The following is a 21,443-nucleotide window of genomic DNA, read 5'->3' as shown; positions in this document are numbered from 1 at the left end:
AGCAGGAATGGCCTCATCCTGTTCCTATGTTTTTATGATTGTCGAGTAACAACTATCAACAGCTTCCAGCAAGGCATTGTCAATGCTGTTGGATCGCTGTATGAGAACATCGTTCTGATACTAATGGTCAAACCAAACTCTTTACACGTTTGAGACAGCTTGTCCTTTTGCAGATGCATGTGGTTCTCAGTGTGGGATGCAGGTGCAGCATTGTCAATTTTGGGCAACTCTCTCATGAGGACTAGGCACTCCTTTGTATTGGATCACAGGTGAGCAAAGCTGAATAGCTTTCTGTCCAGCCTGGTATCCATTGTAGATGGCCTGAAGACATATGACAGCAAGAAAGAGAAAAATGTCAAACAGTGTCAGTGCTAGGACACAATTGTGATTGATCCTACTACAGATCTCAAAGAGGTTCCAATGTTGTCCAGTGATAGCTGACTTTACCCATCATTTCCTCATGGAAGGAGGAGATCATATAGAGCACTTTGAGACTCAACGTCACAAAAGTAAAGCCAACATTGTCCTAGTGGATGTTAGGGTTGCTCTCTCATTAAAGATGTACCATTATCATAAACAGTAAAATGAATAGTGATTTCTCAGGCTTTAAAATCCCCACCATAACTTGGTGACTGATATGATTGTTAACGTCTAAGCAATAGCAGCAAAACAGGTGAGCAACTGGGCACCCTATGTTTCATCAACGAAAAAAGGCAACAGAAGCAGGTAGTTAGTGTCATAGGAAAGGTGCTTGAATGATGATTGATGTGATTATTCATGTTGAGTTTCCAAACAATAATGAACAAGTCTCATAAACCAACATTTCTCTCTCAGCTTCACCCCCTGCAACTGGACCCTCAGCTTCTTGACCCACAGACCACAATCAGTGAATATGGGCAACAGCACCTCCTCCACAATAACCCTCAACACTGGAGACCCCAAGGATGCGTCCTCAGCCCCCTACTGTACATCCACGACTGTGTAGCCAAATTCCAAACGAATGCCATCTACAAGTTTGCTGACGACACCACTGTGGTAGGACAGATATCAAACAACAAGGAGTTAGAATACAGAAAGGAGATAGGGGGTTTGGTGGCGTAGTGCAATGATAACAATCTCTCTCCCAGTGTCAGCAAAACAAAAGCACAGATCATTGATTTCAGGAACAAAGGAAGAGGACACGCCCCCATTTACATCAACAGAGTGGAGATTGAGAGGGTCAAGAGCATCAAGTTCCTAGGAGTAGCGATAACTGACAAACTGTCCTGGGCCTCCCATGTAGATGTGACGGTCAAGAAGGTACAACGATGCTTTTTCTTCCTCAGGAAGCTTAGGAAATTTGGCATGCCCATAAGGGGCCTCACCAACTTTTACAGATGCACCATATAAAGCATTCTATCCAGGTGCATAATGGCCTGGTACAGCAACTGCTCTGCCCAGGACTATAAGAAAGTACAGAAGGTTGTGTGCACAGCCCAGACCATCACGGAAGCCAACCTCCCACCCATGGACTCCATTTACATGTCTTATTGCTGCGAAAATGCTGCCATCAAAGACCCCTCCCACCCTGGTAATGCCTCCAATCATCAAAGACCTATCCCAGCCCCGTAATGCTCTCTTACAATGTCTTCCATCAGGAAGAAGATACAGAAGCTTGAACACACACACCAACAGGTTGAAGAACAACTTCTTCCCTGCTGTTCTCTGCCCTAGGCAATGGTCTCGTATTATCATTGGACTGTTAATCCAGGGGCCCAGATAATGTTCTCGGAATCTGGGTACGAATTCCACCATGGCAGATGGTGGAATTTGAATTCAATAAAAATTAAGAATCTAATGTTGACCATGAATCCATTGTTGATTGTCGCAAAAACCCATCTGGTTCCTTCAGGGAAGGAAATCTGCCATCCTTACCTGGTCTGGCCTATATGTGACTCCAGACCCACAGCAATGTAGTTTGTCTCTTAACTGCCATCTGGGCAATTAGGGATGGGCAATAAATGCTGCCTAGCCAGCGATGCCCTCATCCTGTGAATGAATAAAGAAAAAAAATTTGACTGGTGAATGGGTCTCTCTAACTTTAAATATTGTTGATCTTGCCAATGTTGATCTTGCTTTGTGCACCTCCTCTGCAGCCGTAACCTGGTATGCCTCGCTCTGTGATCTGTGTGTCCTTGTTTGCTATGATCTGCCTGTACTGCTCACAAAACAAAGCTTTTCACCGTGCTAAGGCACACGTGACTACAACAATAACTTAAATCAAATCAAGTCTTCATCCCTGTACGCAACTTCGAGTGATTCCTTATCATCATCAGCATCCCCTGAGCCATATAACCATCAATTATAACTCCACCTGGATCCGCACTGCCATCACACAGATCAGGTAACAACCCTAGAGGCAGGGTGAAGAATTGTTCGTATTTGCAGGCATCATGCAAGCTATGACAAAAAAAAAGACCAATTTGTCTACACAGTAACATGGTGTTGTTAGAAACCTGAAGGTGCATTCTTAGTTTAGATTTCAGAAAAAAATTCAAAGATTTAGAAGGCCGCAGATCTGGTGCTGTCACTTACCCCAAGACATGTGCTGGAAAATGAAGATGAATTGAAAAAAAAATAAAGGTGCAAGATCTGTCATAAAGACCCTGGGGTTTTGTTTATGTGTGGTTTTATAAAACAGTTTGAAATGTAATGGTTGCAAGACTGTAAGCACAATGCAAATCCAAAGATATGGCAGAAATATATTTCTGCAGTGATGAGTGTTTTGAAATGCTGTCACATCTGAGTGATAAAAATGTGGTCAAACAAAGCTAGTTGCCAGAGGAGGGTGTCCAAACTCTATCACAGCTATATTGAAGCAGACAGTCCAAGGAAGAGATCCTTAGAATGCCTTTATGAAAACTATCTTGTTCTGTTAACAAGTCCATGTCAAAGCAGGGCAAACCAAAATAGACCAACTCTCCAAAATAACAAAATTCAACATAAAGTTGAGATGTTCTGCATTATCTGCTTCAATGCTTGGCTGGGAATATTTTTGAAAAGAGGCCAAAAATATCTAAGGCAGATGATCGAAATGCCTCATTATACTTGGGATGAATCTGCATCATAGGGTCAAATTATTCTGTGGCATCTAACTTAAATAAGTTGTCCAGGTCTGTCATCGATAACAAATTCAACCCTTATGCCTTAAGGGAAGCTGCTTGAACCTTAGTGTATATGAGCACTTAATATATTAACCTAAAATTATTTTACCTGCTGTTTAATAGAGAGGTTAACTGATTATTTCAAATAGATCAGTGCCTTCCTTGAAATATCAGTCAAAGGGATTTCATGTAGCAATTATATGCTAATACCAGCTGAGCTAAATTTCAAGGCATGAACATGGTAAATCACAGACTCGCTTGAGGAGAACCTGGAAAGTAACTGGGAGTAATAATAAAGCCGACATTTACCATATCTGAGCCAATTCCACACTATTCCTTCATTAGCTATGCCCTTTTTAATGTTAATATGCAGAAACTTATCTTTGCTGAATGTCATTTTATATGGTTTAAAAGTTTTAAAAATTCTTCTGTGGTTCCCTAAGACCATAAGATATGGGAACAGAATTAGGTCACTTGGTCCATTGAGTCTACTCCACCATTCAATCATGGCTGATATGTGGCTTAACCCCATTCTTCTGCCTTCTCCCTGTAGCCCTTGATCAATTTACTAAGCAAGAACCTATCTATCTCTGAAAGACACTCAGTGACTTGGCCTCCACAGCCTTCTGTGACAATGTGTTCCACAGATTCACCATTCTCTAGCCGAAGAAATTCCTCCTCATCTTAGTTCTAAAGAATCAATGCTTCACTCTGAGACTGTGCTCTCGGGTCCTAGTCCCAGTTGATCCAGCTAAGTCTAATGACCCTCTCACTTCATTTGATTAACTTGTATTCCAGAGCATTCATTTACAATAACAGCAACAACAAATTACATTTACATGTTATCATTCATGTAGTAAAATGTCTCAAGGTGCATCATAGGAGATGAGAAGTCAAGAGGCAGAGAGGTTTAGGGAGGGAATTTCAGGGCTAGTGGCCTTTGATGGCACTATCATCAGTGTTGGAGTGCCTAAAATTAGAATTGTAAGTGTGCAGAGATCTCGGAGGATTCTAAGGCTGGAGATGGTTACAGAGGTAGGGAGATTGCAAGACCACTGTGGGACTTGAACACTGGAATGAGATTGGAGATAATGGAAATCTGAACATCAGGCCCTGGTATACCCCACTCAGTACACTTCTCCAGTGTACACCTTGAACTAGTAACTGTTGACTGCTTCTCTTCCATCAGTTCCTTAATTACTTGTTACCTGGCGTTTGCACAGTGAAACCTAAATAGTAGTATTTCACATGAAACTTTATTGAAGGCATTCCAGAAGATTATTCAGCATAACACTTGTAATGTAAATTTGTCAAAAAGGTGGGCAAGCAGAATCTGCCTCCTCTCAAACCAAGTTAAGGTGAGTTATCAGTGTGAGACTATTGGGCCTCCAGTTAGCCAAGTTTATTCACTTGGCAGATGGCATGTTTCCAATCCAATGGGACATTCTCCGCAATATTCACTATCAGAATTACCACCAGCATTTTCTGAACTTCATTTCTACTGCCACTCATTAGCCTCTGCTAAATGACATTCATAATTGCAAACTCTGTAAGTCTGACTACAACTGCCATGCAAGTGGTGTCATCAGTATCACATTCAGTTACAGGAATTTTTATTCAGGGTTTTATGTGAGAATTATTTTATCTTGTAATCATTTAACTTCCATTGCCTTTATCAATGATGCTATTTCAGAAGAAAACACCACTGAGTTTGTGTTTTACGAAGTTTGTCTCATTTTGATACTCATTACAAAAAATATTAACTTTGGCTCTTAAAAATGGTTTTATTATCACTGTTTTTACAGGAAAGCAAACCAGGCCCGAGACTGGAATTTTTAAAATCCTGCATGTTCTGTCAATCATGAATTTGGGTCAAATAAATTTGCTCTTTACAAAGTGACTTGCAAGCATGGCATCTGACGTGTGACAGATAAAACAGAGGACTTATGGGTTGGTGTGTTCATTAAATCATATGCATCTTATAGCATCATTTGTCTTCTTGCGAATTTTAAATATTAATCCAATCATTTAAAATTGATTAATTCTTTTCATCATCATTATTAATGATAGTCAAATGACTCACAGATGAATGACACATGTGAGTAAACATAAATGCATCATTGATATGAAATTATAAAAGGGATCATGCCAGAATAAGGCATTGTAGCCCAATTAAAACAGTAGCTCAATTAAAACAGGCAATACCTATCTGACATTCAAATAAGATCTATTCTAAATAACTATCTTAATTGGTTTTTAGGCAACATGTGATGTTCCATTAGAGAACGATTAAAGATAATGTTGAAAGTACAGAGCAGCAGTTAGTGCTCTGTATCACTGCCTTCACAATATTCCAGGGAAACTAACTCCCTTTTTCAGGTTGATTATCAGCAAGAAATTAAGAAATCCTCCTCTTTTATTGGTTTTGGCCTTAAAGGTTTTGAAGGCCTTAAGATAACCTTTCATTTTTATTTATCTGCTGGATATGTTCCAAAGAATTTTCAAAACATCCACAGGCACATGCAGAAATTCATATAAATATAAGTTAATCACAAAAATCTAGGTTCGTCATTTAAGTCTGTCAAAATTACTTAGATTCTACTACATACAAAACTATTAAAACTATCACTGAGATGAATATAATGAAAATTGCAAAGTGCATCTATATTATGTATAGTGGTAATCACAGGCTAAGAATTATTCATCACTGCTAACTCACAGAAAACAAGAAAAACAAATTAGAACCTTAAAATATGCAAAGCTCATTTTGCATTTTCCAGTTTCAACTGTATGTATTTATAATTTAACCTGAACAAATGAATCATTAAAATGATTTAAAACTTTCACCTAATATAAAAAGTGAACTAGAAAGAAGAAGGGAAGATTAATAACAGGTTACAGCACTTACTGAACACAGCAGTGAAGATTGAGACATAACAAATAAATATGGAGCATATATTTTGAATGGATCATGCCTGTTGTTTTGTTGTTCAGGGTAAAAAGTAACAAATTATTGGTAAGTGAAATTATCCAGCATTTAGGACAGAATCAAATATCACTTGCTTTTTCTCTCTTTTTATCATAACAATTGCTCAGGAAGAGAAGGAAACATGAAACTGGTGGCCTTTGATATGTGGACAACATAAGATCATGCTAAAAACAAGCCTCACAGCAATAAAATATACCTGTGTCTTTCAGGAGTTTGCGGATGCAGTATTCCAGATGGTCACAGAGAAATTCAAAGAGCTGACAGACAATTTGACCTCCTCACATGCAAGGCATAAGGTACTAGCAGGAATCGTAATGACAAGAGGTAAGGCAAAGCAACACCTTGAAGACTATATTGACTGGTTACAAAAAATATGGTCCCCTGGAGGATTCTTCTTTTTGTATTCTTTTAGTAAAAGCTGCTTTTTAAAATATATTTCATAAAAAAAACTAATCATATTTGAAGATTTCATATGACACATGAAATCAGCCATTGACGCTTCAACTGTCTCCGCCAATCAGTAAGATCATAGAATTATAGAATACCTACAGTGTGGAAGCAGGCCATTTGGCCCATTGAGTCCACACTGACCCTCTGAAGAGCATCCAACCCAGACCCAACCCCTCTGTCCTATCCCTGTTACCTCGCATTTCCCATGGCTAATCCGCCTCGCCCACACATCCCTGGACAGTACGGGCAATTTAGCATGGCCAACCCATCTAACCTGCACATATTTTGATTGTGGGAGGAAACCAGAGCACCTGGAGGAAACCCACACTGACACAGAGAGAACGTGTAAACTCCATACAGGTAGTGACCTGAGGGTGGAATCGAATCCGGGTCCTTGGCGCTGTGAGGCAGCACTGTTAGCCACCATGCCATCCTGATCATGGCTGATCTGTTTCTGTTCCGAAGTCCCCATTCTCATCTGAACTTGGCAATTTTTGATTCCCCTGCCTAACAAGAAGCTGTCTACCTCCGCTTTAAAAATATTCAGTGAGCCCCGGTTCCACTCTCTTCTGAGGCGGAAAGTTCCAAAGTTACACAACCCTCTGGGAGAGGCAAAAAAAAATCCCCTCATTTCTGTCCTAAAAGTGTGACCCTTAGTTTTAAAACCATGTCCCCTGGTTCTGGTCTCATTCATGAAGATAACCATCCTTTCCCTATGCACCTTGTCAACGCCATCCAGGATCTTATACACTTCAATTAAATCATCCTTTGCTCTTTGTAACTCCAGCAAAATATTTCCTTATAAACCTGCTCATTCCAGGTGTCAACTTAGCAAACTTTCTCTGAACCAATGCATTTGCATCCTTCCTTAAATAAAGAGAGCAAGACTGTGCACAGTATTTAAGATATAATTTCACCAGTGCATTGTATTAGTAAAGCAGAATATCCTTACATGTTCAATTCCTCTCTTAATAAAGGATAGCATCACCCCTACCTGATAATCTGCTGTACTTGCACACAACCCCTTTGTAACTCATGCAGTAGAACATTTAGATCCTTCTGCATTTTGAAATTCTGCAGGCTTTCTCTATTTAAATAATGCTCTGCTTTTTTTATTCTTCCTGCCAAATTTCCAAAATTTCCATATTTTCCCACATTATACTCCCATCTGTCACATTTTTGTCCACTCGTGTAACTTTGAGTCATAGATTCATAGAGATATACAGTGCAGAAACAGACCCTTTGGTCCAATTCATCCATGCCAACCAGATGCCCTACATAAATCTAGTCCAATTTGCCAGAATTTGGCCCATATCTCTCTAAACCCTTCCTATTCATATACCCATCCAGATGACTTTTAAATGTTGTAATTGTACCAGTCTCCACCACTTCTTCTGGCAGCTCATTCCATACGCACCACCCTTTGGGTGAAAAGGTCATCCCTTTTAAATCTTTCCCCTCTCACCTTAAACCTTTGCCTTCTAGTTTTGAACTCCCCCACCCCGGGGAAAAGAACTTGTCTATTTACCCTATCTATGCCCCTCATGATTTTATAAACCTCTATAAGGTCACCCCTCAGCCTCCAACGCTCCAGGGAAAATAGTCCTAGTCTATTCAGCCTCTCCCTATAGCTCAAACCCTCCAACTTTGGCAACTCCTTGTAAATCTTTTCTGAACCCTTTCAAGTTTAACAACATCCTTCTTATAGCAGGGAGACCAGAATTGCACGCAGAATTCCAATAGTGGCCTAACCAATGTCCTGTACAGCAGCAACACGACCTCCCAACGCCTATACCCAATGCACTGACCAATAAGGCAAGCATACCAAACACATTCTTCATTATCCTATCTACCTGCGACTCTGCTTTCACAGAACTATGAACGTGCACTCCAAGGTCTCTTTGTTCAGCAACACTTCTTGGGACCTTACCACTTATCTATATCAATCCTTGATATGCCATCTTCATAATAAATTCTCCAACCTACCTTTGCCATGTATAAATCTAGCCACCAAGCCTTCAATCCCCTCACCAAGTCATTGATGTATATTGTAAAGGGTTGAGGCTCAGTACAAACCACCACAGGATCCCACTCATCACATTCTGACAGTCTGAAACAGACCCGTTTATTCATACTTTCTGTTTTCTACCAGCCAGCCAATTCTGTATCCATGCTAGTATATTACCTCCAAACCATGAACTCCTATTTTTCACCTTTTATCTGGAACCTTCTCAAATATGTTCTGGAAATCCAAGCACAGGACATCAAATGGTTCCCCTTTATCCACATCATGTATACTCCTTCAAAGCATTTCAATAAACCTGTTAACAGAATTTTGCTTGCACAAAATCATGTTGACCCTTCCAAATTACCTCGAGTTTTTCCAAGGACACTGTTATAACCTCCTTAACAATCAATTCTAACACCTTCTCTACTGCTGACAATGAGCCAATTGGCTTCTAGTTTTCATTCTTCCTTCCCCATACTCTTCTTGATTAGGATTGTTATATTTGCTACCTTTCAGTTAAATGGAACCTTTCTAGAATTTAATGAATTTTGAAAAGTTAACACCAATGCACCTATGATCTCATTAGCCACCTTTTTTAAGACCATAGGTTGAAGTCCATCAGAACCAAAACTTATCAACCTGTAGCTCCAACAATATCTGAAGTGCCTCTTCTCCAGTGATTAGAATTTCAACAAAACCCTCCCTCCTTTATCCTCCAGAATTTACAGGCATTACTGGGGTGTCTTTTTGGATCTACAAAGTGATTTATTTACTGCATCTGTCATTTCTTTGTTATCGACTATGCACGTTACATACTCTCTAAAGGATAGCTCATTCTGGAGGAATTTTGCTAAATAAACTGAGTGACGATTTTAGGTTCCTTCAGATCACATCTGAGAATCATTTAATTTCACAAATGACAAATATTCTTCCTCAAAGAATGGCTTCATGTTGATGGAGGTGAAAAATTGGCCAAGAATTTGTTAAAGAATTAATTGAAAATCTAATACGCATGACTCACAGAGTTGTTATCACGCATAAAGGAGAACACTCAGTGTATCGTGTCTGCATTGACTCCCTGACCATTTTGACTTCTTGACAATCTCCTGCCTTTTCCAAGTAACTCTGTACATTGTTTTATTTAGGCAGTATTGTATGCCCTTTTGAATGCTTCAGTTGAACCTGCCTTCACCAGCCAGTGCATTCCAGACTCTCACTATTCACTGTATGAATACTTTTTTTCTCATCTCACAATTGCTGCTTTTGAAAAATTCTTTAAACATGTGCCGTCTGGCTCTATATCCTTTTATGAGTGAGAACACATGGAGTCACAGAGATGTACAGCACGGAAACAGACCCTTCAGTCCAATTCGTCCATTCTGACCTAAATAAATATCCTAAATAAATCTAGTCCCATTTGCCTGCATTTGGCCCATTTGCCTCCAAACCCTTCCTATTCATATACCCATCCGGATGCCTTTTAAATGTTGTAATTGTACCAGCCTCCACCACTTCCTCTGGTAGCTCATTCCACACACATACCACCCTCTGCATGAAAAAGTTGCCTCTTAGGTTCCTTTTAAATCCTTCCCCTCTCACCTTAAACCTATGCCCTCTAATTTTGGACTCCTCTACCCTGGGGAAGAGACCTTGTCTATTTACCCCATCCATGCCCTTCATGATTTTATAAACCTCTATAAGATCACCCCTCAGCCTCTGACGCTCCAGGGAAATTAACCTCAGCCTATTCAGCCTCTCCCTGTAGCTCAAACCCTCCAATGTTGGCAATATCCTTGTAAATCTTTTCTGAACCTGTTCAAGTTTCACAATATCCTTCCTGTAGCAGGGAGACTGGTATTGCACACACTATTCCAATAGTGGCCTAACCAATGTCCTGTTTAGTTCTCCCTCCTTCTTCGTTCACTAGAGTCAGGTACATGAGTGGGAGATGGGCCCATTCTAAATCTCACATGATGCCAAAAGAGTCAAATTTTACTGAGAGGAACTGCTAGAGAGGACAGAAAGCAAGCAAGAGAAAGGTAGTGGTGTAGTGGTACTATCACTAGGCTCGTGATCCAGATAATTCTCCAGGGAACCGGGTACAAATCTCACCACCTGGGGAAATTTGAAATTAAAAGTTCAACAATGAACACAAAACCATAGTTGATTGTTGTGAAAGCCCATCTGGTTCACTGATGCCCTTTAAGGAAGGAAGTCTTCTTGCCTCCGTGTGACTCAGCCACATGGTTGAGTCTTAACTGCCCTCTAAACTAGTCCAGCAAGCCATTCAGTTACGTCAACAGTGAAAGAGCCATAAAAAGAGGAGTAAGAACAGACGGCATCAACCTACGCACTGAAAACAACAAAAGCAGATGCAGCCCTGTCAATCCTGCAGAGTCTTCTTCACCAGCATCTGGGGGCAAATGCCAAAATTGGGAAAGTGGTCTCACAGACTTGTCAATTAACAGTCTAATATAGTCATACTCATGGAATCATACCTTACAGGCAATGTCCCTGATAACACCATCAACATTTTGTGATCCGATTGCAGGACAGAGGCAGCAGAAGTGGCAGCACAGAGGTGTGGAGCCAGAGGGTGCTGCCCTGGGAGTTCTCAATGTTCTCAATGCTGAACCCCATGTGGTCTCATGGCACCAGATCTAACATGGGAAAGGAACCACCAACGTATCCCCAACCCACCCCTCAGCTGGTGAATCCGTAGTCCTCCTTCTTGTACATTTTGGAGTAACTGCTGAGGTTGGCAGGAGTGCAGAATATACTCAGGGTGGGGGAACGTCCTGTCCATCGCAAAAGTGTCTCAGCAGCACCATTACTGACTGAGATGGTCAAGTCCTAAAGGACATAGCTGCTGGTCTGGGTCTGTAGCAGGTGGTATAGGGAAGAACAAGAGGGAAAAGCATACTTGAGCTTAGCCTTACTGATTGACCTGCTGCAGATGCATTTGCCAATGACTGTATTGGTAGAAGTAGCCACACACTCAGAATTATCCAGCAAATGTTGTTGAGTTGCGGAATCATATCAATGTCGGATACTGTGTTGCAGTTTTTGCTAGTGCAGCTGGCTAAGCCCAGTCATGAATTTGCTTGTTGCATACAGCTGAAGGGCTATGCTGTTTGATGTAATCCATCCGTGTTTGGGATGTATAGTCTACATACCTGGAAACGCAAAGGTGCCCATAGTGGCTGAGTGTCTAAGGAATTACACTGACAACCATTTTAAGATTGTCAGTTTGACACACTTTGTGTGTAGTGGAAGTTAAATATATTAATACTCAGGGCCCTGTTTCTTGCAGACAGAAAGAATGCACCTGTTTCAACTCAACAAAATAGGTGACTGCAATTCACCATTTCATTTCTCAGACAAATGCCCTGATCAAATCAGGGCCAAACCGCAGATTTAAAATTTAAACAAAGCCTGACAGTGAACTGTCAATCATCATTAATTGGTGCATTTCACATGGCAGTGCCATGACAAGAGTCCACATGTCATCCAATTAGCACTTTGCTTTCATACAGTTTATATGATAGTTTTCTCCCTGAACTGTCCTAACGAAAGCAACACAAAAAGCTTCAATAAAATGTGTCTTTCTTCAGCAACTTCAATTCTATTCTACCAATTGCCATAAATATATTACATTATTATCAACATAGAAGAATGTTAACAAAAGCCACATACTGCAGATGCAGGAGATCAGAAATAATAGCAGAAGGTGCTGGAGAAGCTCAGCAGGTCTGGGAGCATCCGTGCAGAGAGTAACAAAGTTAATGATTCAAATCTGATATGACTCTTCAGAACCCTCTTAAACCAAGAATCATTACATTAAGCCAAACAGTGGGGGTAGAAATTGTGAGCAAAGGTTGTGATGGAGAGTTTTATATTACCAGTTTCATAATTTGGAACTTCTGTTACCTAATTATATTTCAAGGGTTTGATCAATGTTTCCTGATTTTTTGCCTCCACTTTCTATCTGGCAGTTTAAGCAATAAGGAAACTAATAAATCTGGGGTTGGCAGATGAATTACATTACACATGGGTGTCAAAAAACAGATGATGGAGTATGAGTTTTATATGTTGTCACTCATAGACAAAGGAAACGCATGGTCCTGTTCAAAGTTATCGTATTATACAGTGGTACCAAATATTAAAGAATCAGTTAAAGATTCTAAGGTGATGTATAAATCGACAGATTCCATCCCATGGGCCAGAAATAAAACAAAATACTCTTTGTTTTTGTAGATCTTTGACAAAAAGTGAATTTTATCTCCCTCTGAGCACAATGGATTTTGAACCTATATGCTTACATTTTTGCTTTGACACAACAGAAGCATATGACCACAAGATATTTATTGCTATTGTTCAAAATTGTAGTTGACTGAATTGCATTTCGCCCACCTCCCTTGTTCCTCCATGCAGTAATCCAGCTGGAATTCAAGAACACCATGACGACAAGCATGTCTCTGCTGTCTCTGTTGTTAGTAATTAATCAGCACTGTTTACCTATGGTTGTTTGCACAATTCCACAGCTTGGCAGCCAGAGGAGAGCTCTAGTCCATTGAGTTCCAATTAAATGAATGAATCTGATATTCAGTGTTCTCTCGGGCTGACAACAATAGTTGCCACATTAACAGATGAACGTTTCTGTTTGTTGTGCCACTATATAGAGTCATTGTAGAGAAAATACTGTAAATAGACAGACCTAAGCGATTCCAAAAGCAACAGATCAGATTAAAGCTCTGCAGTGCTACCATATCCAGTCACGATTAAGCATAGAAACATAGAAAACAGGAGCCAATAGCAGGCTCAAGTGGCCATTCAACCCTTTAAGCCTAATTCAGTATGATCACGGCTGATCATCCAAATCAGTACTTTGCTCCTGCTTTCTCCTCATTCACTTTGATCCTTTTAGTCCTAAGAACTTTACCTATATCTTTCTTGAAAGTCTTTAATGTTTTGGCCTCAACAGTTTTCTATGGCAGAGAATTGCACAGGCTCACCACTGTCTGGGTGTAGAAACCTTCCCTCATCATTGTCCTAAAAGGCCTATCCCTTGCCCTTAGCCTGTGACCCCCTCATTCTGGACTCCTCAGTCATTGAGAACGTCTTTCCTGCTTTTATGTTCCATTTGCCTTTCCTATTATTTCTTGAATTTCTGTGTTCTTTTTGTAATTCATGCATGATGACCCTAAAACCCTCTGAGCTGTTGCTTTCTGCAGTCATTCTCCATTTAAATAATATTCAGCTCCTCTATTCTTCCTGCCAAAGTGCCTAACTTCAGATTTTCCCACATCATATTCTTTCTGCCAAGTTTTTGCCCAATCATTTAACCTGCTATATCTCTCTGCTGACTCCTCTCCACTTGTCCTCCCACTTATAACTTCATTATAGTGCATTCATTTCCTTCCATGTCATTAACATATGTATATTATATGATTTTATAGTAAATAATTGTGACCCTAATACTGATCCCTGTGGCACACCACTAGTTACAGGTTGCCATTCTGATATGCCCCTTATCTTAACTCTCTGCCTTCTCTCCATGTTAACATAATGCCTCTAATTCTCTTGGCACTTATCTTATTAAGTAGCCTTATGCCCGGCACCTTATTGAATGCCTTTAGGAAATCCAAATGCATTACATCTACTGGTTCCCCAGTAACTATTCTACTTGTTATGTCCACAAAGCATTCTAATACATCTTTTAGATAAGATTTCCCCTTCATAAAGTAATATTAACTCCATTTGATTATATTATGTAATTCTAAATGATTTTCTGTTGCATCCTTTACAGTGATCTCTAATATTTTCCAAATGACATAAACTATGCTTATTGGCATGTAGTTACTTTCTTTACTCCCTCCCTTTTTGAATAAAGGTGTTATATTGGCAATTTTCCAATAACCTGTGACTTTTCCAGAATCTAAGAATTCTTGGAAAATTACTTCTCATGCATCCACTATCACTGTAGCTGCTTCCTTTAATATCCTAAGATGTAACCAGGGAACTTATTTGCCTTAGCCCCATTAGTTTCACTAGTAGAACATAGAACATAGAACAGTACAGCACAGTACGGCGCTTTGGCTCATGATGTTGTGCCGATCTATTATCTGACGCTAAGATCAATCTACCCTGCATACCCTACATTTTACTGACATCCATGTGCCTATCCAAGAGTCGCTTAAATGTCCCTAATGTATCTGACTCCACTACCACTGCCAGCAGCGCATTCCATACATCCACGACTCCCTGTGTAAAGAACCATCTGACATCTCCCTTATACCTTAAATTATGTCCCCTCATGATACTAATTTCCGTCCTGGGAAAAAGTCTTTGACTATCCACTCTATTTGTGCCTCTCATCATCTTGTATACCTCTATCAAGTCACCTCTCATCCTTCTTTGCTCCAAAGAGAAAAGCCCTAGCTCCCTCAACCTTTCTTCATAAGACCTGCCTTCCAGTCCAGGCAGCATCGTGGTAAATCTCCTCGGCACCCTCTCTAAAGCTTTCACGCCTTCCTATAATAAGGCGACCAGAACTGAACACAATATTCCAAGTGTGGTCTAACCAGGGTTTTATAGAGCTGCAGCATGACCTCGCTGCTCTTAAACTCAAATCCCCTGCCAATGAAAGTACTTTACTCTCGTGATAGATATTGTACTTATTTCTGCCCCTCCCTTTTGCCCTTTGATTATTTTGTATTTTAGGAATGTTACTAGTGTCCTTCGTCATGAAGATTTATGCAAAGTATTTATTCAACTCCTCTATCATTTCCTGGTTCCCCATTAATATTTCCCCAGCCTAATTCTCTAAGGACTCTTTGTACACTTCGGCCTCTCTGTTCCCTTTAATATTTTTAAGGAAACTTTTACCGTATGTTTTTTATATTACTTGTTAGCTTAACTTCAAAGTTTATGTTTTCCCTCTTTATTACATCTTTTGATGATTATTAAAACCCTCAATACTCTGGTTTATCAATAATTTGTGTCATATTTTGTGACTTTTCTTTCAATTTGATACTATGCTTCCTTGGTTAACCCTGGTCAGTTTATCCCCTTCTTGGAATCCTTCATACTCGCAGGGATATATTTTTTCTTGTGAATTATTAACTACTAAATGTCTGCCATTGTTCATTAATCATCTTTTCTGATAAACCCCTTTCCCAGTCCACTTCAGCCAACCCTGCCCACCTTCTTTTATAATTATCGTTATTTAAATTGTTGTGGACCTAAAAACTGAATGTTAAATTCTACCATGTTATATTCACTTCTTGAATCTTTTTCTCCGAGCTTGTTCATTAAACCTGCCTCATTATACATTACCAGATCCAAAATTGCCTCAACCTTGGTTGGATCCACAACATGTTGTTCTTGGAAACTATCCCAAAAACACACTGTGAATTCTTCCTTGTGGCTACCTCTGCTAATTTGTTTATCCAAATCACATGAAGATTAGTGTTATCCATGATTAATATACTGCCTTTTCTACATGCCCTCATCATCCCATGATTTATTCTCTGTATTCTCTATAACCACTTCATGGGTTACGCTTACTAGAGTCTTCTTACCCAGTTATTTCTTATCTCCTCTAATATACATATTGCATTTTCCAATTCATGCTCATTTCTTGCCTTCTAACATATTCCATCTCATACCAACAAAGCTACCCCACCTCCATTTTCTTCTTGCCTGTCATTCCAAAATGTCACATACCCCTGAATATTTAGTTCCCAGGTTTGATTTCTTTATAACCCTGTTATCTCCATAATAACTGTAAGGTCATACCCATGAACCTCTATTTGTGCTATTAATTCATCTGTTTTAGCCTGACAATCTGACATTCTTCAGTCAATTCAATTCACTCCACTAGATATTAAGAAATCATTCAAGGCATTAAGTACAGGAAAGGTTGTGGACCTTAATTAAAAGCCCAGCAATATAACTAAAGACTTATTGTCCAAAATGAGCAGTGCTCTGAGCTAAGCTGTTTCAGGACAGCTACAATACCAGCATCTGCCCAACAGGCAATCCTGAGTTTGCTAATATCTCCACTTGTGTAATTATGCCATGATAATCAGTTGAGTTCGTAACATGACACAATTACACAAGCTGGGAATGATATACATTCATGCTCAAGAACGTGTTCTGTACAAGCAGGGGAAATATAGAGATGTATTACACCATTGAAAGAAGCCCTTTGACCCATTGTGTCTACGCTGGTCATCAAGCACCTATCTATGTTAATCCCACTTCCTAGCACTTAACCCATCGCCTTGTGTGCTATCATGTGATTGCCTAAATCCTTCTTAAATGTTGTATTGGTTCCTAGCTCTACCATGCTTTCAGGCAGTAAATTCTAGATATCCCAAAATTTGTTTCAAACTCCCTCTAAACCTCCTGCCCCTTATCTTATATCCATGCCCTTGATTATTGACCCCTCGTTGAAAAGGAAAAGTTCCTTCCTATCTATCCTATCCAGACTCCCTTACAATTTTATAGATCTAAATCAGGTTGTACCTCAGCTCTCTGCTCCAAGAGAAACAATCCTAGCCTGTCTAGTCTCTTTTCATATCTGAAACTCTCCAGCCTGTGTGACATTATGGTGAAACTCCTCTGCACCTTCTGTAATGTAATCACATCCTCCCTGTAGTTATGTTCAGCCTTGTACTGTTTTTGAATTACCTGCAAGCTTTGGGATCCTATATAAAAAAAAACAAAAGAACTACAGACGCTGTAAATCAGAAACAAAGAGAAAAGTTGTGGAAAAGCTCAGCAGGTCTGAAAGCATCTGTGAAGAGAAATTAGAGGTAACATTTCGGGTCCGATGGACCCAAACATTAACTCTGATTTCTCTTCACAGATGCCGCCAGACCTGCTGAGCTTTTCCAGCAGCTTCTGCTTTTGTTTGGGAACCTTTGTTCTCCATTACTGTCTCCATACCAATGCTTCAACCGTTTAGAGTCAGCCCACCAATGAGCATTCTACTTCTTTCTATATATGGGTGCCATTGTGGTTCCATGGTTAGCACTGCTGCCTCATAGCACCAGGGACCCAGGGTCGATTCCAGCCTCAGGCGACTGTCGGTGTGGAGTTTGCACATTCTCCTGGTGTGTGTGTGGGTTTCCTCCCACAGTCAAAAGATGTGCAGGTTAGGTGGATTGGCTATGCTAAATAGCCCATAGTATCTAGGGTGGTAAATGTAGAGGTGGGTCTGGGTGGGATGCTCTTTGGAGGGTCGGTGTGGGTTTGATAAGCTGAATGGCCTGCTTGCACACTGTAGGGATTCTAATTGTATTAATTTGGAATTTGTGTGTTTGCCCTGAATACAAAACAAAACCCTTCTACAGCATGTCTTTCTTTTCAGAAATATTTCAGTTCTGTACTTCTGAATCAATGGTTTATCAAGAATTTAGTCTATTTAATAGAGTAGAATTTTGGACAATTTAATTAAAATAATGCCATTAAGTTAAATTTAGCTTGAAAGATATTACATCTACAGCATTTCTTCATGCTGGAAGAGGTACATATATCAAGTATGCTACATGAATTTGAAGCATTTATATATTCCAGGGAGGATAGTGAATGGAAAGTGTAGGAATGCATGCATGCAAAGTTTAGGAATTGAGCAAAATAGGTAAGAGAGCTAATCTATGGTTTACAAAGGAAATGAGAGATAGTATCCAATCCAAGAAAGAAGCATACAGATTGACAAAGAAAAATAATATGTCTCAGGATTGGGAGAAGTTTAGAATTCAGCAATGAACGACCAAGGCATTGATTAAGAAGGGGAAAATATAGTATGAAAGTAAGCTTGCGGGGAACATAAAGACTGATACTAAGAGTTTCTACAGGTACGTAAAGAGAAGGAGATTGGTGAAGACAAATGTCAGTCCCCTACAGACAGAAATGGGGGAATGTATAATAGGGGATAAAGAAATGGCTGAGCAACTGAATTTATACTTTGGTTCTGTCTTCACAAAAGAAGACACAAATCAGATACCAGAAACGTTGTAAAATGCAAGATTTAGTGAGAGGGAAGAATTGAGGGAGATCAATATTAGTAGAGAAATGCTACTGGAAAATTGATGGGATTGAAGGTGGATAAATTCCCAGGGCCTGATAATTTACATCCCAGAGTACTTAAGGAAGTATCTCTAGAAATAGTGGATGCACTGGTGGCCATCTTCCAGGATTCTATCGACTCTGGAACGGTCCCTGCAGATTGGAGGATAGCTAATGTCACTCCAATATTCAAACAGGGAGGTAGAGAGAAAACAAGGAATTTTTGACCAGTAAGCCTAACATCGGTAGTGGGGAAAATTATCAAGGACTTCATAGCGAAGTATTTAGAAAGCAGTGGCAGGATCAGACAGAGTCAGCATGGATTTATGAAGGGGAAATCATGCTAGACAAATCTGTTGGAATTCTATGAAGATGTAACTAGTAGATTTGACAAGGGGGAGCCGGTCAATTTGGTTTATTTGAGAAAGCATTTGACAAAGTCCTGCATAAGAGGCTATTGTGAAAAATTAAAGCACATGGGATTGGGGGAAGTGTATTGAGATGGATAGAAAACTGGCTGGCAACAAGGAAACAAAGAGTAGGAATTAATGGGTCCAATCAAATTGGCAGGCACTAACTAGTGGGGTGCCACAGGGATCGGTGCTGGAACGCTAGCTATTCACAATATACATTAATGATTTGGATGAGGGAACAAAATGTAACATCTGAAAGTTTGCAGATGATATCAAGTTGGGTGGGAGGATGAACTGTGATGAGGACGCAGAGATCCTTCAACATGATCTGGACAGGTTGGGTGTGTGGGTAAGTCAATGGCAGATGCAGTATAATTTGGATAAATGTGAGGTTGTTTACTTCAGAAGCTAAAACAAGAAGACAGATTACTACCTGAATGGCTGTAAATTGGGAGATGGGAGTGTGCAGTGGGACCTGGGTGTCCTTGTGCACCAGTAACTGAAGGTAAGCATGCAGGTGCAGCAGGCGGTAAAGAAGGCAAATAGTATGTTGGCCTTCATTGTGAGAGGTTTCGAGTGCAGGAGCAGGGATGTGTTGTTGCAGTTGTACAGGGCCTTGACGAGACCACACCTGGAATATTGTGTGCAGTTTTGGTCTCCTTTTCTGAGGAAGGATGCTCTTACTCTCGAGGGAGTGCAGCGAAGGTTTACCAGGCTGATTCCGTGGATGGCGGGTCTGACGTATGAGAAGAGATTGACTAGGTTGGGATTGTTTTCACTGGAGTTCAAATGAATGAGGGGGAATCTCATAGAGATTTATAAAATTCTAATAGGACTAGACAGGGTGGATGCAGGGAGGATGTTCCTGATAGTGGCTGGGTCCAGAACCAGCCCGAGGATTCAGGGTAGACCATTTAGGATGGAGATGAGGAGACATTTCTTCACCCAAAGAATGGTGAGCCTGTGGAATTCATTACCACAGGAAGTAGTTGATGCCAAAACATTGAATGTATACAGGAGGTAGCTAGAGCTCTTGGGGCAAATGGGATCAAAGGTTATGGGCTAGAGTTGGATGATCAGCCGTGATCGTGATGAATAGCAGAACAGGCCCAAAAAGGTCAAATGGCCTCCTCTTGCTCCTATTTTCTATGTTTCTATGTTTCTATGATTGTGATGTGGTCAGCCAACTATTCCAGTGCTAATTATTCATCACCGCTGCCAGGAACAATGTGAGAGCATTTGTCCTGTGTTCATTTTCATTTTTATGTACTATTAAGACCTGTAAGGGACTATCAACATTGAACGAAGAGGTTAAAACATCTATCAATTAAATAATAGAACTACACCAAAGACTTCATGTTTTTAAATAAAAATAAATTCTGTAAGATGAGACTAAATAAAGCAAATACAATTAACTTAATAGTATAGCTGAGAAAAACATATGCCATAAAGTCAGTTCTACTTTCTGCCACCCACAATTCCCAGGAGTGCCCTTACCTTATGATAACTTAACTGTCAGGAGTGTGATGAAATTCTCCCACTTGCCTGGATGAGTGCAGCTCCAACAACATTCAAGAAGCTTGACACCATCCAGGACAAAGTTGCTGCTTGATTGGCATTACATCCACAAGCATCCACTCCCTCCACCACCGATGCTCAGTAACAGCAGTGTGTACTATCTACAAGATGCACAGCAGAAATTCATCAAAGATCCCCAGACAGCACCTTCCAACCCACGACCACTTCCATCTAGAAGGATAAGGGCATCAGACATATGAGAACACCACCACCTTCAAGTTCTACTCCAAGTCACTCACCATCCTGACTTGGAAATATATTGCCATTCCTTCACTGTTGCTAGGTCAAAATCCTGGAATTCCCTCCCTAATAGCACTGTGGGTCAACCCACAGCAGGTGCACTGCAGCAGTTCAAGGAGGCAGCTCACCACCACCTTCTCAAGGGCAACTAGGGATGGGCAAGAACTATTGGCCCAGCCAGCGATGCCCGCATCCCACAAATGAACAAATAGAAAAAAATCTTTTCCTTGGACCAATCCAAAGGTATGTCATAGGCCTGCAAAAATTACTTTAACACTCCTTAGTGCCCTAGGTATATATAATGTTCATGGGGATACTTCCTTTTGTGTCTAGCTGAGTAATCCTCCAATTTTTTGTTGTGGATTTCACATTTATGGACTCCTGTTTCTTGTCTTGACTTGCAATATTTATGGACTGCATTTTCCCAATTGGTTGCCACCACTTCTGTACAGCTCTTTCCAGGTTATCAATGCAGGCTGATTGCATTTTACCGTCAGTCTATATGAGGCCCACTATACTTCTTCCATTAGCTTCAAGCTATAGCA

General features: G+C 40.2%; 1 protein-coding gene across 1 annotated transcript in view; it reads left to right on the top strand.

Annotated features, from left to right (window-relative positions):
• Positions 1 to 6,293: 6,293 nt before the first annotated feature.
• Positions 6,294 to 21,443, top strand: part of LOC109919412 (double-stranded RNA-specific editase B2-like) — a 148,210-nt gene continuing 133,060 nt past the window's right edge. The window contains exon 1 of the mRNA XM_048606229.1: positions 6,294 to 6,461. Coding sequence (XP_048462186.1) covers positions 6,294 to 6,461 — 168 coding nt within the window. The remainder of the gene's footprint in view (positions 6,462 to 21,443) is intronic.

This window comes from Rhincodon typus, chromosome 2 (assembly GCF_021869965.1).
Source record: "Rhincodon typus isolate 14 chromosome 2, sRhiTyp1.1, whole genome shotgun sequence".
In the NCBI taxonomy this organism is placed as follows: Eukaryota; Metazoa; Chordata; class Chondrichthyes; order Orectolobiformes; family Rhincodontidae; genus Rhincodon; species Rhincodon typus.
The sequence above is the reverse complement of the archived record's forward strand: the minus strand, read 5'-3'. Positions and strand labels throughout refer to the sequence as shown.